Here is an 18628-nt window from a genome sequence, read left to right as displayed (position 1 = left end):
CCATCCTACAATGGTTTGGGCGGAGTCCGGAGGAGAATCGTCAACTCTTCCGGAACCTGAAGCTGGAGAGCTCCGACCACCCATTTACCTTTGCCCAATGGCTCCGTGACGCCTGCCGAAGGTGGTTGCTAGCAGGGGACCATGGCGTCGACGGGATCATCGACCAGGTGGTACTGGAGCAACTAATACATCGACTGCCAAAGGGGACGGCGGAGTGGGTCCAGTGCCACCGCCCGGCATCGCTGGAGGAAGCCGTCGGGCTTGCGGAGGACCACATGGCGGCGATCCTGAGGGCGGAAGAGCCCTCCTACTCTCTCTCTCCTCCCAAACCAAACCACTAATCCACCAACGCTTGGTTCAACCCGAGGCTTTGGGCACAACTAAAACGGTGAGGGTGAAATGTGTGCATGGGGATATTCACAAGTATCTGGTAGTGACCATGATGGTTAAATTCCGGGGGAAAAAGCATAGAGTGGAGGCCGCAGTTAGTTCCCGCCTCACCCATCTGCTGATTCTGGGGACTGATTGGCCTGACTTTAGAGTTTTATTAAAGGGAATTTGTGCGGATGGGTCATGTATGAAATTAGGGAGATGTGCAATGTGTGATGCTCTGGCAGGGGAGGCAGAGCCGGGGCCGTGCTCGACAGCTCCACGTCATAATGACGAGAGAGGGGGAGAGGCTGCAGCCCCTCCCCTTCTCAGGGAATTCCCTGAGGGGGATTTCCCTTTGGAGCAGCCACGAGACGAAACCCTCAAACACGCCTTCGACCAAGTGAGAGTCATCGATGGTCAACGACTCCAGCCAGACATTGCCCTTTCATACCCCTATTTTGCAATTATAAATGAGCGGTTGTATAGAGTGACACAGGACGCTCAGACTAAAGAGGATACAACCCAACTTTTGATTCCACGGAGCCGTCGGGAAATGGTATTCCAGGCGGCTCATTATAATCCCATGGCAGGTCACTTAGGAGAAAGGAAAACACTGAACCATCTAATAGCCCGCTTCTATCGGCCAGGCATTGGTGGCGATGTCTGCAGGTGGTGTGCAGCATGCCGCAAATGCCAGCTGGTTAACCCACCGGCCATCCCAAAAGCGCCATTGCGCCCTCTTCCGTTGATCGAGGTCCCCTTTGAGAGAATTGGAATGGACCTCGTCGGGCCATTAGAACAGTCAGCATGCGGACATCGCTTTGTATTGGTCCTAGTGGACTATGCAACACGATATCCGGAAGCAGTGCCTCTTCGCAACATCTCAGCATGCAGTGTTGCGGAGGCACTCTTCAAAATAATCTCCCGGGTGGGGATTCCGAAAGAAATCCTCACCGATCAGGGCACAACGTTTATGTCACGGACACTACGCAAGCTGTACGAATTGTTGAATATTAAATCAATTCGCACCAGTGTATACCATCCTCAAACGGATGGCCTGGTGGAGCGATTTAATAAAACTCTTAAAAATATGATTCGTAAGTTCGTACATGACGATGCTAGAAATTGGGATAAATGGCTCGACCCCCTGTTATTTGCAGTATGAGAGGTCCCGCAAGCCTCCACTGGATTCTCCCCATTTGAGCTGCTGTATGGGCGACGCCCACGTGGTGTGCTTGATGTATTGCGAGAGGCCTGGGAGGAGGGACCTTCAAATAGTAAGAATGAAATTCAATACGTTCTTGATCTTAGAGCAAAACTCCACACTTTGGGGCAGCTAACACAGGAGAATTTGCTCCAAGCTCAAGAACGATAGTGCCGACTGTATGACAGGGGAACTCAGCCAAGGGAATTTGCACCAGGAGATAAAGTGCTTGTATTACTTCCCACATCGAGCTCTAAATCACTCGCCAAGTGGCAAGGACCCTTTGAGGTCACACGACGAGTGGGAGATCTCGATTATGAGGTTAAACGAACCGATAGAGGGGGCGCACGTCAAATATACCACCTCAATCTCCTGAAATTGTGGAGGGAGGCAGTCCCTGTGACGTTGGCTATGGTAGTTCCCAAGAAGGCGGAGCTCGGACCGGAGGTGAGTTCAAAACATAAACAGTTCACCCCAGTCACTTGCAGAGACCACCTCTCACCAAGTCAACTCGCGGAGGTTGCTAGGTTGCAACAGGAGTTTGCGAATGTGTTTTCCCCTCTACCGGGGTGTACAAACCTCATTCACCACCACATCGAGACCGAGCCGGGGGTCGTGGTACGTAGCCGCCCCTACCGATTACCCAAACACAAGAAGAAAATCGTTCGGGAAGAATTGGATGCAATGCTGGATATGGGGGTAATAGAAGAATCCCACAGCGATTGGTCCAGCCCAGTTGTTCTAGTGCCTAAGAGCGACGGGTCTGTACGGTTCTGTGTGGATTATAGGAAAGTCAACGCGGTGTCTAAATTTGATGCGTATCCAATGCCTCACGTTGATGAGTTGCTCGATCGGTTGGGCACTGCTCGATTTTATTCGACATTGGATTTGACGAAGGGTTATTGGCAGATCCCCTTGACACCAATTTCCCGTGAAAAAACCGCCTTCTCCACACCGTTTGGTTTACACCAGTTTGTGACACTTCAGTTCGGTTTGTTTGGAGCCCCGGCTACGTTTCAGTGGCTCATGGACTGAATTCTCAGACCGCATTCAGCTTACGCCGCTGCCTATTTAGATGACATCATAATTTACAGCAATGATTGGCAGCGGCATATGCAACATCTGAGGGCGGTTCTGAGATCGCTGCGCCGAGTGGGACTCACAGCAAACCCAAAGAAGTGCGCGATTGGGCGGGTGGAGGTATGGTATCTGGGGTTCCACTTGGGTCATGGGCAGGTGCGTCCCCAAATTGAAAAGACAGCAGCGATTGCGACCTGCCCGAGGCCCAAGACCAAAAAGGGGGTGAGACAGTTCCTGGGGCTGGCTGGCTATTATAGAAGGTTCGTGCCTAATTATTCGGACGTCACCAGCCCGCTGACTGATCTCACTAAAAAGTACATCAGAGTCTCTAGTTTGAGAAATAGACGCCTCACATGTCCTCAGCTGACATCTTCATTGAATTCTACCCACTCAACACCAGTGCAGGCCTTATGGGAAGAATTGCAAAGAAAAAGGCACTTTTGAAACAGAAAAACAAAAAGAAGAGGTTAGAGTGGGCAAAGAAACAGACAGATAATAGGAAAAGAGTGTTATTGATCTTAACTCTGTTGAGCATTTGTGGTATCAGCTAGACTGTAAGGTGCGTGAGCAGTGCCCGACAAGACAGCCACATCTATGGCAAGTGCTACAGGAAGCGTGGGGTGAAATGTCACCTGAGTATCTGGACAAACTGACAACTACAATGCCAAGGCTCTGCAAAGCTGTCATTGCTGCACATGGAGGATGAAAACTTTTTGAAGTAGTTTAAGAAGTTCTGAAAATTTTTTTCAAATTGTAATAGTAATTTTTCATGTTATTAATGTCCTGACTATACACTGCGTGCCCAATTATTAGGCAAGTGAGTATTCTGATCTTATCATTATTTCCATGCACATTTTCCATCTCCAAACTTGAATGCTTATTGGATTCAATCATTTTCAGGTCGTATGTATTTGTGTAATGAGGGAGTGTGTGGTGAAATTGACTAACACATTATATCAAGGTGTGCATAATTATTAGGCAGCTTCATTACCTCAAGTAAAATGGGCCAATAAAAAAGATTTAACTGACACTGAAAAGTCAAATATTGTAAAATGCCACGGATGCAACACCCTTGAAATAGCTAAACTATTGAGGCGTGACCACCGGACAATCAAACGTTTTGTTGCGAATAGTCAACTGGGGTGCAAAAAATGCATGGAGAAGGCGCAAATTAACTGCAAAAGACTTGAGAAGAATTAAACGTGAAGCTACCAGGAACCCATTATCCTCCAATGCTACCATATTCCAGAAATGCAACCTACCTGGAGTGTCCAGAAGTACAAGGTGCCAAGTGCTCAGAGACATGGCTAAGGTCAAGAAGGCTGAAACACAACCACCACTGAATATATTCACAAGTTGAAGCGTCAAGATTGGGCAAAGAAATACATGAAGACAGATTTTTCAAAGGTTTTATGGACAGATGAAATGAGAGTGACTCTTGATGGACCAGATGGATGGGCCTATGGCTGGATCACTAATGGACACAGGGCACTACTTCGAGTCAGGTGCCAGCAAGGTGGAGGAGGGGTACTGGTATGGGCTGCTATCATTAAGGATGAGGTAGCTGGACCTTTTCGAATTGAAGATGGACTGAAACTCAACTCTCAAACCTACTGCCAGTTTCTGGAAAGTACTTTCTTCAAGCAGTGGTACAGGAAGAAGTCCACAGCATTCAAGAAGGCCATGATCTTTATGCAGGACAATGCTCCATCACATGCATCCAAGTACTCCACTGCTTGGCTAGCCAGCAAGGGCCTCAAAGATGCCCAAATAATGACTTGGCCCCCTTTCCTCACCTGACTTAAATCCTACTGAGAATTTGTGGGCCTTTCTCAAACGTGAGATTTACAGTGAGGGAAGACAATACACCTCTTTGAACAGCATTTGGGAGGCTGTGGTTGCTGCTTCAGCGAAAGTTGAACATTTTTAACGAGGGAATGAACTACAGTGAACTTAATGAATTTAAAATGATGGAGATGTATAAAAATATTGATTTTATGTTGTTGATTAAAAGCATATAAACAATATATTATAAGTTTATTGCAAAATATTTAGAGATATAAAAATATATAAGTATTTTGAGAGTGAAGGGAGACCGACTCATTTGCATCATTCACATTGCTTCATGGGAGTGAATTCTAATGTTTCTTATGTCATTTTCCTAAATGACACAAAATTTCTATGAATTCCTTCATAGCACATGTTTGGTCGCAAAAGATCACTGAGCACTTTATTAGGAAGACCTGTACACCTACTTATTCATGTGATTATCTAATCAGCCAATCATCTGGCATTAGTGCAATGCATGCAATCATGCAGATATGGGTCAGGAGCTTCAGTTAATGTTCACATCAACCATCAGAATGAGGGGAAAATGTGATCTCAGTGATTTCGACTGTGGCATGATTGTTGGTGCCAGACAGTCTGGTTTGAGTATTTCTGGAACTGCTGATCTCCTGGGATTTTCACGCACAACAGTCTCTACAGTTTACTCAGAATGGTGCCAAAACAAAAAACATCCAGTGAGCGGCAGTTCTGCGGATGAAAACTCCTTGTTGATGAGAGAGGTCAATGGAGAATGGCCAGACTGGTTCGAGCTGACAGAAAGGCTACGGTAACTCAGATAACCACTCTGTACAACTGTAGTGAGCATAATAGCATCTCAGAATGTACAACACGTCAAACCTTGAGGCGGATGGGCTACAATAGCAGGAGAACACGTCAGGCACTTTATTTAGACCATAGTATTCCTAATCAAGTGCTCGGTGAGTGAAAAGTATATTAGATTGTAAAAGTGAAAAACCATGCTCTCCACTTCATGTTTGCATGTATAGGCTACTTAAGTATATATGCCACTAACAAATAATGTTTTGGAACTTAATTAGATACAGCATGAAAAAAGTTTACGTTATTTTCCATGTAATGGAACAACTGAAAAACAAGGAATTATGCATAACACTACCAACTGTGTCGGATCCAAGGGGTCAGATTTATAAACTGTTCTGATGTGTGAACATCATCACATCAAGGCCTATAAACCAGTAACCTTCATATTTAGATTATATTGAGAAACAGAATAATGACAAACACATTCTTTAATATTAATACATCTAGTATTTTTTTTTATTGATGTTTTTACAGTTAAAAATGTTTGTTTGTAACTTGCAGAACATATATTTGCTGTAGGTGTACAGTATACAGATAAAGTGCATGAAGTTTGAATAAAAACTATAACTAAATTATTCTGCCTTTGTCCCTTTAATGACATATTTCATGTAAAAAACATGACTTTTATATATTTTTAGTATTCATTGTTATAAATAAATAAATTAAAAATCATGATAATGTATTCTACAAAGAAAGCTTGAAAACAAATCACATTTATTTTGTATGCAGATCCTGTATGTCCAGCAACACAGGCACAATAAAATAAATAATTTATAAAAGAAGCTTCAACATAGTAAATTCATCATGATATATAACATAAAGGCACCATTCAATCACCATTCAATCAGTAAAATCAACTGAAATTATGATTTTTATTTTATTGCATTGTGTTGCCCATTTCTGTTTTTCTCATTGGATATCTTTGAATTCTCTAGAAGAGGCTGTTTCGAGTGGTGTACTGTACATTGTATGACTGTCTTCTGTGCCAACGTCTTCTAATTGCAGCACAGCAACCACAGAGCAAACACTAAACACAGAACAGATAGTGTGTCAGTGTCCTCAATTTAACTTTTATACACAGTAACCTGTACTTCAAAACTGTAAACAACATTTAAAAAGCAGATCTAAATCATTAGTATAAGACATTTCCGCTGTCATTACTCACTTCATAACCAATACACATTTACAGTCAATCATCATGATACTTACACAAAGGAGAATCCAGCAAGGTACCAGCATAATGATGATAGCACAAGGGACGATGATAGCCACAACCCATGCTGCACTAGTACCGTTGTTGGGTACTGTAGTGTTGGGAGTTACAGCAGGTGCGGGTGTGGTAACACCATTAACTTTGAGGAGTTCCTGGAGAAAGATGCTGGGATTCTGGATGTCACTTTCCGAGAAAACATACTCTACATCAGCCTCAATCACAGTGGAATTACCCCTAAGAGGAGATCATAATGTAAAATAAGAAACACAAGTAAAAAACTGAAATTATCCTATCATGCCCTTTTAAAATCATTGGATATTTCTGCTTGAAATAAAGTGAAAGTGTACTGAGTCACAACTTACCTGAAATTGGCTTGTTTGAACACAAATGGAGAAGCTGAAGGAGAACTTAAGATCTGGTTCAGCTGAAGAATTTAATAATTAGTATGGAGATTAATATATAGTATTATATGTTAAGGCTAATGAGATCAAAATAAGGCAATTTCAATTTCACGGCAAACTGTTGTAAATAAGCACTTTATTGAAGTGTCTTAAACTCACCAATTTGTTAATAGAGTTTTGAATTATTGTGTAGGTGTCATCTCTGAGTTCAAGTTTCTCAGTCATGGTGACATTGCTGATTTCAAACCCAAATTTGAGAGCATAGGATTTATCAGAAATTCCTTAAAAAGTATATAAAACAAGAATTAGTTGTGTGATTATTTGTTGGTGGAATACATACAGTTAAATAGGGAGCCCGAAGTGAAGAGTAAAACTCACTTTGAAAGGTGACATTCACAAAGCTCACAGGATCACTCAGGGTTTGTGTTGGGACAGAACGTTTAGTTCTGAGACGTGAGTCGAGTAAAGAGTTGGCCAACTCTAGAACTTTACTCTCACTTGGTATGGGACCCAACGTGATGAACACGAGGCGAATGTAAATAATCGCCTTCCCAACCCTGCAAAAGAGAGTAAATCAGAGTCATTTAGAGACAGAAGATGAAAACTATTGACTTTTACAAAATTATACTTGAATCATAGGTCATACACAGTCGTTGGAGAAGTTACAGCAGGAGCAGGTGTGGTAACACCATTAACTTTGAGGAGTTCCTGGAGAAAGATGCTGGGTGTCTGAATATCACTTTCTGAGAAAACGTACTGTACATCGGCCTGAATCACTGTGGAATTACCCCTAAGAGAAGAATCAAATGTACAACAAGAATACAGGTAAATAACTGAAATTATCCTATCATGCTCCTTTTAAAATCATTGGACATTTCTATAAGTGAAATAAAGTAAAAGGTACTGAGTCAAGACTTACGTGAAATTAGCTTGTTTGAACACAAACAGAGTAGCTGAGGGGGAACTTAAGATCTGGTTCAGCTGAAGAATTTATCAATTAATATAGAGATTAATATAGAGTATTAATACATTGAGGCTAATGCAATTAAAATAAAGCTGTTGAAAGTTAGCACTTATTGAAGTGTCTCAAACTCACCAGTTTATTAATAGAGTTTTGAATTATTGTGTAGGAGTCATTTCTGAGTTCAAGTTTCTCAGTCATGGTGACATTGTTGATTTCAAATCCAAAGTTGAGACCGTAGGAGGTATTAGAAATTCCTTAAAACATATATAAAACAAGAATTCGTTATTTGTGAGTGGTATATTTATAATAAGGTGCCCGAAGTGAAGAGTTAAACTCACTCTGAAAGATGAGATTCACAAAGCTCACAGGAACACTCAGGTTTTGTGTTGAGACAGCTCTGAGACGTGAGTAGAGTAGAGAGTTAGCCAAATCTAGAACTTTACTCTCACTTGGTATGGGACCCAATGTGTTAAACACAAGGCGAATGTAAATAATAGCCTTCCCAACCCTGCAAAATTGGGTAAATCAGATACATTTAGAGACAGATGTAGAAAACTACAGAGTTTTACAAAAATATACTTGATTCATAGGTCTTACACAGTCGGTGTAGAAGTTGTGTTTGTTATTGGAGTTTTGGTTGTGGTTAGGCCTGTAAAGTAAAGATAAATGAATGAGAATAATTTTGTAAATATTTGGTGTTTGTGGAGTGAGACACTTAAAATATGACATGATGGAAAATGTTATGTTTGAATGTAAATACCAGTCTGTAAACGAAGCTCATTTAGGAAGCTGACTGGTTGTATAACATCTCCATCCTGGAAGGTGTATTCCATGATGCCCTCAATTTGGTTTGATGAGCTCCTGCAGGAAAATCAGAAAATATATTTGTAAATAGCTTCAATAAATATATCAAAAACAGTTTTACTGAGATTTTAAAGAAAATACATTTTTAGATATACGTTTTTCATTGACTCAACCTGGAGTCTGAAATGAAGATTATGAATAAATATGGGTTCAGAGATGAAATTCAGTTTGCATCTTACGTGAAGTTGGAGGACTTGGGGTCCAAAACGGGACTACCAGGGTCATTCAGAAGAGTGTTCAGCTGCCGGTGAAAATCAAACCAATAATCAAACGCTGAGGAAAATTTACTTTGCACACAAACTCTTTTCTTCAGCTATTTATGAATGCTTACCGAACTCTTAATGACATCCTGCACTTGCTGGTACGTGTTGCTTATTAGCGCTGGGTCCTCTGGAAAGCTGATATTACTCAGATTAAAGGTAAAGATGAGGGCATAGGAGGTTTCCGAGATTTCTGTTGGCATCAAAATGTCCATTTTTGTTCACTCAAAGTTTTACATTTATCAGTTGTTTACACTTGAACATTTCAAAAGCTTTCCAAATCAAAATGATCAAACTTACTCTCATAGGTGACATTCACCAGCTTCACTGATTCATTTAGTTGTGACTCTCTGGAGTTCCTGAGTGTACTGATAGCACTGAGAACCAGAGCTTCACTGGGGACTGGAGATGAGGAGTTAAACAGCAGCTTGCTTTTCACCACTGCTGAACCAGATCTGTAAAGAGCGACACTTTTGTTTAATACAGTTTACTGATTTGGAACAACTATTATGATTGAATGGCTAATTGAAATTTCTTAAGATGGGAAATGCAAACTTACACAAGGACTATAGGGCTCAGAGGAGAGCTACTTGTTGTTAGTAGAGACACTGTTGTAGTAGTCAATCCTGCAATCCAAATCAAATCAAATCAAACCAAACTGACTGTAATGATTTTAAGCAAAAAGAAGCTTTCTTGACTAAAAATTTCAAGCATAAGAATGGCTTCAAAAAGATTAATGCATACCCATCAGTAAACGAAGCTCATTTAGGAAGCTCACTGGTTGTATAACATCTCCATCCTGGAAGGTGTATTCCATGATGCCCTCAATTTGGTTTGATGAGCTCCTGCAGGAAAATCAGAAAATATATTTGTAAATAGCTTCAATAAATATATCAAAAACAGTTTTACTGAGATTTTAAAGAAAATACATTTTTAGATATACGTTTTTCATTGACTCAACCTGGAGTCTGAAATGAAGATTATGAATAAATATGGGTTCAGAGATGAAATTCAGTTTGCATCTTACGTGAAGTTGGAGGACTTGGGGTCCAAAACGGGACTACCAGGGTCATTCAGAAGAGTGTTCAGCTGCCGGTGAAAATCAAACCAGTAATCAAACGCTGAGGAAAATTTACATTGCACACAAACTCTTTTCTTCAGCTATTTATGAATGCTTACCGAACTCTTAATGACATCCTGCACTTGCTGGTACGTGTTGCTTATTAGCGCTGGGTCCTCTGGAAAGCTGATATTACTCAGATTAAAGGTAAAGATGAGGGCATAGGAGGTTTCCGAGATTTCTGTTGGCATCAAAATGTCCATTTTTGTTCACTCAAAGTTTTACATTTATCAGTTGTTTACACTTGAACATTTCAAAAGCTTTCCAAATCAAAATGATCAAACTTACTCTCATAGGTGACATTCACCAGCTTCACTGATTCATTTAGTTGTGACTCTCTGGAGTTCCTGAGTGTACTGATAGCACTGAGAACCAGAGCTTCACTGGGGACTGGAGATGAGGAGTTAAACAGCAGCTTGCTTTTCACCACTGCTGAACCAGATCTGTAAAGAGCGACACTTTTGTTTAATACAGTTTACTGATTTGGAACAACTATTATGATTGAATGGCTAATTGAAATTTCTTAAGATGGGAAATGCAAACTTACACAAGGACTATAGGGCTCAGAGGAGAGCTACTTGTTGTTAGTAGAGACACTGTTGTAGTAGTCAATCCTGCAATCCAAATCAAATCAAATCAGATCCAAACTGACAGTAATGATTTTAAGCAAAAAGAAGCTTTCTTGACTAAAAATTTCAAGCATAAGAATGGCTTCAAAAAGATTAATGCATACCCATCAGTAAACGAAGCTCATTTAGGAAGCTCACTGGTTGTATAACATCTCCATCCTGGAAGGTGTATTCCATGATGCCCTCAATTTGGTTTGATGAGCTCCTGCAGGAAAATCAGAAAATATATTTGTAAATAGCTTCAATAAATATATCAAAAACAGTTTTACTGAGATTTTAAAGAAAATACATTTTTAGATATACGTTTTTCATTGACTCAACCTGGAGTCTGAAATGAAGATTATGAATAAATATGGGTTCAGAGATGAAATTCAGTTTGCATCTTACGTGAAGTTGGAGGACTTGGGGTCCAAAACGGGACTACCAGGGTCATTCAGAAGAGTGTTCAGCTGCCGGTGAAAATCAAACCAATAATCAAACGCTGAGGAAAATTTACATTGCACACAAACTCTTTTCTTCAGCTATTTATGAATGCTTACCGAACTCTTAATGACATCCTGCACTTGCTGGTACGTGTTGCTTATTAGCGCTGGGTCCTCTGGAAAGCTGATATTACTCAGATTAAAGGTAAAGATGAGGGCATAGGAGGTTTCCGAGATTTCTGTTGGCATCAAAATGTCCATTTTTGTTCACTCAAAGTTTTACATTTATCAGTTGTTTACACTTGAACATTTCAAAAGCTTTCCAAATCAAAATGATCAAACTTACTCTCATAGGTGACATTCACCAGCTTCACTGATTCATTTAGTTGTGACTCTCTGGAGTTCCTGAGTGTACTGATAGCACTGAGAACCAGAGCTTCACTGGGGACTGGAGATGAGGAGTTAAACAGCAGCTTGCTTTTCACCACTGCTGAACCAGATCTGTAAAGAGCGACACTTTTGTTTAATACAGTTTACTGATTTGGAACAACTATTATGATTGAATGGCTAATTGAAATTTCTTAAGATGGGAAATGCAAACTTACACAAGGACTATAGGGCTCAGAGGAGAGCTACTTGTTGTTAGTAGAGACACTGTTGTAGTAGTCAATCCTGCAATCCAAATCAAATCAAATCAGATCCAAACTGACAGTAATGATTTTAAGCAAAAAGAAGCTTTCTTGACTAAAAATTTCAAGCATAAGAATGGCTTCAAAAAGATTAATGCATACCCATCAGTAAACGAAGCTCATTTAGGAAGCTCACTGGTTGTATAACATCTCCATCCTGGAAGGTGTATTCCATGATGCCCTCAATTTGGTTTGATGAGCTCCTGCAGGAAAATCAGAAAATATATTTGTAAATAGCTTCAATAAATATATCAAAAACAGTTTTACTGAGATTTTAAAGAAAATACATTTTTAGATATATGTTTTTCATTGACTCAACCTGGAGTCTGAAATGAAGATTATGAATAAATATGGGTTCAGAGATGAAATTCAGTTTGCATCTTACGTGAAGTTGGAGGACTTGGGGTCCAAAACGGGACTACCAGGGTCATTCAGAAGAGTGTTCAGCTGCCGGTGAAAATCAAACCAATAATCAAACGCTGAGGAAAATTTACATTGCACACAAACTCTTTTCTTCAGCTATTTATGAATGCTTACCGAACTCTTAATGACATCCTGCACTTGCTGGTACGTGTTGCTTATTAGCGCTGGGTCCTCTGGAAAGCTGATATTACTCAGATTAAAGGTAAAGATGAGGGCATAGGAGGTTTCCGAGATTTCTGTTGGCATCAAAATGTCCATTTTTGTTCACTCAAAGTTTTACATTTATCAGTTGTTTACACTTGAACATTTCAAAAGCTTTCCAAATCAAAATGATCAAACTTACTCTCATAGGTGACATTCACCAGCTTCACTGATTCATTTAGTTGTGACTCTCTGGAGTTCCTGAGTGTACTGATAGCACTGAGAACCAGAGCTTCACTGGGGACTGGAGATGAGGAGTTAAACAGCAGCTTGCTTTTCACCACTGCTGAACCAGATCTGTAAAGAGCGACACTTTTGTTTAATACAGTTTACTGATTTGGAACAACTATTATGATTGAATGGCTAATTGAAATTTCTTAAGATGGGAAATGCAAACTTACACAAGGACTATAGGGCTCAGAGGAGAGCTACTTGTTGTTAGTAGAGACACTGTTGTAGTAGTCAATCCTGCAATCCAAATCAAATCAAATCAGATCCAAACTGACAGTAATGATTTTAAGCAAAAAGAAGCTTTCTTGACTAAAAATTTCAAGCATAAGAATGGCTTCAAAAAGATTAATGCATACCCATCAGTAAACGAAGCTCATTTAGGAAGCTCACTGGTTGTATAACATCTCCATCCTGGAAGGTGTATTCCATGATGCCCTCAATTTGGTTTGATGAGCTCCTGCAGGAAAATCAGAAAATATATTTGTAAATAGCTTCAATAAATATATCAAAAACAGTTTTACTGAGATTTTAAAGAAAATACATTTTTAGATATACGTTTTTCATTGACTCAACCTGGAGTCTGAAATGAAGATTATGAATAAATATGGGTTCAGAGATGAAATTCAGTTTGCATCTTACGTGAAGTTGGAGGACTTGGGGTCCAAAACGGGACTACCAGGGTCATTCAGAAGAGTGTTCAGCTGCCGGTGAAAATCAAACCAATAATCAAACGCTGAGGAAAATTTACATTGCACACAAACTCTTTTCTTCAGCTATTTATGAATGCTTACCGAACTCTTAATGACATCCTGCACTTGCTGGTACGTGTTGCTTATTAGCGCTGGGTCCTCTGGAAAGCTGATATTACTCAGATTAAAGGTAAAGATGAGGGCATAGGAGGTTTCCGAGATTTCTGTTGGCATCAAAATGTCCATTTTTGTTCACTCAAAGTTTTACATTTATCAGTTGTTTACACTTGAACATTTCAAAAGCTTTCCAAATCAAAATGATCAAACTTACTCTCATAGGTGACATTCACCAGCTTCACTGATTCATTTAGTTGTGACTCTCTGGAGTTCCTGAGTGTACTGATAGCACTGAGAACCAGAGCTTCACTGGGGACTGGAGATGAGGAGTTAAACAGCAGCTTGCTTTTCACCACTGCTGAACCAGATCTGTAAAGAGCGACACTTTTGTTTAATACAGTTTACTGATTTGGAACAACTATTATGATTGAATGGCTAATTGAAATTTCTTAAGATGGGAAATGCAAACTTACACAAGGACTATAGGGCTCAGAGGAGAGCTACTTGTTGTTAGTAGAGACACTGTTGTAGTAGTCAATCCTGCAATCCAAATCAAATCAAATCAGATCCAAACTGACAGTAATGATTTTAAGCAAAAAGAAGCTTTCTTGACTAAAAATTTCAAGCATAAGAATGGCTTCAAAAAGATTAATGCATACCCATCAGTAAACGAAGCTCATTTAGGAAGCTCACTGGTTGTATAACATCTCCATCCTGGAAGGTGTATTCCATGATGCCCTCAATTTGGTTTGATGAGCTCCTGCAGGAAAATCAGAAAATATATTTGTAAATAGCTTCAATAAATATATCAAAAACAGTTTTACTGAGATTTTAAAGAAAATACATTTTTAGATATACGTTTTTCATTGACTCAACCTGGAGTCTGAAATGAAGATTATGAATAAATATGGGTTCAGAGATGAAATTCAGTTTGCATCTTACGTGAAGTTGGAGGACTTGGGGTCCAAAACGGGACTACCAGGGTCATTCAGAAGAGTGTTCAGCTGCCGGTGAAAATCAAACCAATAATCAAACGCTGAGGAAAATTTACATTGCACACAAACTCTTTTCTTCAGCTATTTATGAATGCTTACCGAACTCTTAATGACATCCTGCACTTGCTGGTACGTGTTGCTTATTAGCGCTGGGTCCTCTGGAAAGCTGATATTACTCAGATTAAAGGTAAAGATGAGGGCATAGGAGGTTTCCGAGATTTCTGTTGGCATCAAAATGTCCATTTTTGTTCACTCAAAGTTTTACATTTATCAGTTGTTTACACTTGAACATTTCAAAAGCTTTCCAAATCAAAATGATCAAACTTACTCTCATAGGTGACATTCACCAGCTTCACTGATTCATTTAGTTGTGACTCTCTGGAGTTCCTGAGTGTACTGATAGCACTGAGAACCAGAGCTTCACTGGGGACTGGAGATGAGGAGTTAAACAGCAGCTTGCTTTTCACCACTGCTGAACCAGATCTGTAAAGAGCGACACTTTTGTTTAATACAGTTTACTGATTTGGAACAACTATTATGATTGAATGGCTAATTGAAATTTCTTAAGATGGGAAATGCAAACTTACACAAGGACTATAGGGCTCAGAGGAGAGCTACTTGTTGTTAGTAGAGACACTGTTGTAGTAGTCAATCCTGCAATCCAAATCAAATCAAATCAGATCCAAACTGACAGTAATGATTTTAAGCAAAAAGAAGCTTTCTTGACTAAAAATTTCAAGCATAAGAATGGCTTCAAAAAGATTAATGCATACCCATCAGTAAACGAAGCTCATTTAGGAAGCTCACTGGTTGTATAACATCTCCATCCTGGAAGGTGTATTCCATGATGCCCTCAATTTGGTTTGATGAGCTCCTGCAGGAAAATCAGAAAATATATTTGTAAATAGCTTCAATAAATATATCAAAAACAGTTTTACTGAGATTTTAAAGAAAATACATTTTTAGATATACGTTTTTCAATGACTCAACCTGGAGTCTGAAATGAAGATTATGAATAAATATGGTTCAGAGATTAAAGTCAGTTTGCATCTTACGTGAAGTTGGAGGACCTGGGTTCCAAAACGGGACTACCAGGGTCATTCAGAAGAGTGTTCAGCTGCCGGTGAAAATCAAACCAATAATCAAACACTGAGGAAAATTTACATTGGATCCAAACTCTTTTCTTCAGCTATTTATGAATCCTTACCACACTATTAATGACATCCTGCACTTGCTGGTACGTGTTGTTTATTAGCGCTGCATCCTCTGGAATGCTGATATTACTCAGATTAAAGGTAAAAATGAGGGTATAGGAGGTTTCTGATATTTCTGTTGGCATAAAATTTTCCATTTTTGTTCACTCAAAATTTTGCATTCATCAACTGTTTACACTTTAATATTTCAAAAGCTTTCCAAATCAAAATGATAAAACTTACTCTCATAGGAGACATTCACCAGCTTCACTGATTCATTTAGTTGTGACTCTCTGGTGTTCCGGAGAGTACTGATAGCACTGAGGACCAGAGTTTCACTGGGGACTGATGATGCCGATGTGAAAACTAACTTGGTTTTGACCACAGATGCACCACTCAAATTGGGTAAGTTTTGTGGTGGAGTTTTTGTTGTTGCAAATTTTGATGTTGGAGCTATAGCCACAGTTGTGCTTGTTAGATCTGTTGCTTCTGTTTGAAATTCAACTGTGCTAGCAGCTGCTATAGAGGTCTGAGATACTTTGGTTTGAGGAACAGTTGGTGTTGCTAGGGATGTCATTTTTGACATTAGATATTCAGTTGTTCTGGTTAGAGGTGTGATGGTTTGAATGCTAGTCATGGTTGTTGATACAGTTGTAGTTTCTGAATGCATTGTTGCCCAAAACATGGTGTTGGTTGTTGGACATAAAGTTGTTTTAGTTGAAAGTGCCAGTGTGGTCTGGGCTGGAGCTGTGCTGGTAAAAGCTGCAGTTGTGCTTGTTGCCATGCTTGGAGCTGTAGTTGAGATTTTAGTTGGTATTGTAATGGTTGGAATGACAGTAATGGGTATCATGGATGCAGTTGTGGTTTTTGGAGGTTCAGTTGTTTTTGTTGGAGTTGTAGTGGATGAAGCTATTGTTGTTCTTCTTGAAGTAATAGTTGCAGGAGCATAGGATGTAGGCATCATTGTCACAGCTACAGTTATATCTGCTGGAGACACTGTTTTGGTTATTGGAAATGAAGTTGCTGTGGTAAGAAGTGCCACTTGGCTTAGAGCTTGAGCTGTGTTGGTGAAAGCTGTAGTTGTGCTTGACAGAGGTGCAGTTGTAATTTGGAATGCAGTTGTTGTTTGAGCTGCAGTTGTACTTTGAGCTGTAGGTATATTTGTGTCTAGAGCTAAAGCTGAGGTTTGTGGTGGAGTTTTAGTTGTTGTTGCAGAAGATGGAGCTGCAGTTGTTTCTGTTGCAGGAGCAGTTGTTTTAGTTGTAAGAGCTATTGTTGTTGTTGGAGCTGGAGCTGTCATAGTGGAGTCTGTAGTTTTGCTTGTTAGAGTTTCATATTTTGTTTGAGTTGTAGTTGGGGACTTGACTATTCTTGTTGTGAAATCTGAACCTGCAGTTGAAGTTGTTGTTGAAGCTGGAGTGATTTTAGTTGTGGGTGCAAGTGTTGTAGATGAAGCAGAAACTATTGTAGTAGGGGGAGGTACTGTTGTGGTTGTGGGAGATGTAGATGTTGTTGCTGCAGGTGCAGTTGTAATTTGTGAAATTGTAGACAACGTTGTTGGATTTGTGGTTTCTTGAATTACAACTGTTGTTGTGGGACCTTCAGAAGTTGTGGATGTAAGTGACGTGGTTGGAGCTGTTGTTGTACCTTGAGATGAAGATGAAGTAAGAGCTGTTTTAGTAAACGGTGGCACTGTCATGGTTGTGGAAGGTGTATTTGTAGTTGTTGCAAATGCAGTTGTATTTTGTGAAATTGTAGACATAGTTGTTGGACTTGGTGTTTTTTGAGTTATCACTGCAGTTATGGGTGCATCAGTTGTGGGTGCAAGAGTTGTGGTTGGAGCTGTTGTTGTACCTGGAGATGCAGTTGAAGTAGCAACCATTGCAGTAGAGGGATGCACTGTTGTGGTTGTGAAAAGTGTAGTTGTTGCAGGTGAAGTTGTACTTTGTGAAATTGTAGATGTAGTTGTTGGAGTTGATGTTTCTTGAGTTACAACTGTTGTTGTGGGAGCTTCTGTTTTGGGTGCAAGAGCTGTTGTTGCAGCTTTTGTTAAACCAAGAGATGAAGTAGGCACTGTCACAGTTGTGGAAGGTGTTGTAGTTTTTGCAGTTGTACTTTGTGAAATTGTTGACATAGTTGTTGGATTTGTTGTTTCCTTAATTACAACTGTTGTTGTGGGAGCTTCAGTTGTGGGTGCAAGAGTTGTCAATGCAGCTGTTCTTGTACCAGGAGATGAAGTAGGAACTGCTGTAGTAGAAAGTGGCACTGTCGTGGTTGGGAAAGGTGTAGATGTAGCTGATGCAGGTGCAGTTGTACTTTGTGAAATTGTTGACATAGTTGTTGGATTTGTTGTTTCCTTAGTTACAACTGTTGTTGTGGGAGCTTCAGTGGTGGGTGCAAGTGTTGTCATTGCAGTTGTTGTTATAACTGGAGATGAAGTAGGAACTGTTGTAGTAGAAAGAGGCACTGTCGTGGTTGGGGAATGTGTAGATGTAACTGCTGCAGATGCAGTATTACTTTGTGAAATTGTAGATAGAGTTGTTGGATTTGTTGTTACATGAGTTACAACTGTGCTTGTGGGAGTTTCAGTTGTGGGTGCAAGAGTTGTTTTTGAAGCTGTTGTTATACCTGTAGACACAGTAGGAACTGTTGTAGTAGAAGGAAGCACTGTTGTGGAAGTTGTAGATGTAGTTTCTGCAGGTGCAGCTGTACTTTGTGAAATTGTTGACATAGTTGTTGGATTTGTTGTTTCTTGAGTTAAAACTGTGGTTGTGGGTGTTTCAGTTGTGGGTGCAAGAGTTGTTGTTGAAGATGTTGTTACACCTGTAGACACAGTAGGAACTGTTGTAATAGAGGGAAGCACTGTCACGGTTGTGGAAGGTGTTGTAGTTGTT

At 40.0% G+C, this 18628-nt stretch overlaps 1 protein-coding gene across 1 annotated transcript; it reads right to left on the bottom strand.

The window, feature by feature from the left end:
* Positions 1 to 5767: 5767 nt before the first annotated feature.
* LOC127444302 (uncharacterized) lies at positions 5768 to 16371 on the bottom strand. The gene is made up of 44 exons (XM_051703573.1): positions 15978 to 16371; positions 15749 to 15870; positions 15597 to 15658; positions 15315 to 15415; positions 15129 to 15195; positions 14870 to 15024; positions 14641 to 14762; positions 14489 to 14550; positions 14206 to 14306; positions 14020 to 14086; positions 13761 to 13915; positions 13532 to 13653; positions 13380 to 13441; positions 13097 to 13197; positions 12911 to 12977; positions 12652 to 12806; positions 12423 to 12544; positions 12271 to 12332; positions 11988 to 12088; positions 11802 to 11868; positions 11543 to 11697; positions 11314 to 11435; positions 11162 to 11223; positions 10879 to 10979; positions 10693 to 10759; positions 10434 to 10588; positions 10205 to 10326; positions 10053 to 10114; positions 9770 to 9870; positions 9585 to 9651; positions 9326 to 9480; positions 9097 to 9218; positions 8945 to 9006; positions 8662 to 8762; positions 8499 to 8550; positions 8240 to 8409; positions 8034 to 8155; positions 7857 to 7918; positions 7584 to 7727; positions 7316 to 7494; positions 7097 to 7218; positions 6899 to 6960; positions 6533 to 6770; positions 5768 to 6350 (listed from the first exon to the last, which is right to left on the bottom strand). The coding sequence occupies exons 1-44, from the start codon at positions 16369 to 16371 to the stop codon at positions 6255 to 6257; spliced, it is 4968 nt and encodes a 1655-aa protein (XP_051559533.1). The 3' UTR covers positions 5768 to 6254.
* Between the last annotated feature and the right edge of the window lie 2257 nt (positions 16372 to 18628).

The sequence above is a fragment of the Myxocyprinus asiaticus genome, chromosome 7 (genome assembly GCF_019703515.2).
Source record: "Myxocyprinus asiaticus isolate MX2 ecotype Aquarium Trade chromosome 7, UBuf_Myxa_2, whole genome shotgun sequence".
NCBI lineage: Eukaryota > Metazoa > Chordata > Actinopteri > Cypriniformes > Catostomidae > Myxocyprinus > Myxocyprinus asiaticus.
Note: the sequence above shows the minus strand (reverse complement) of the source record. Positions and strands in the feature narration are given on the sequence as shown.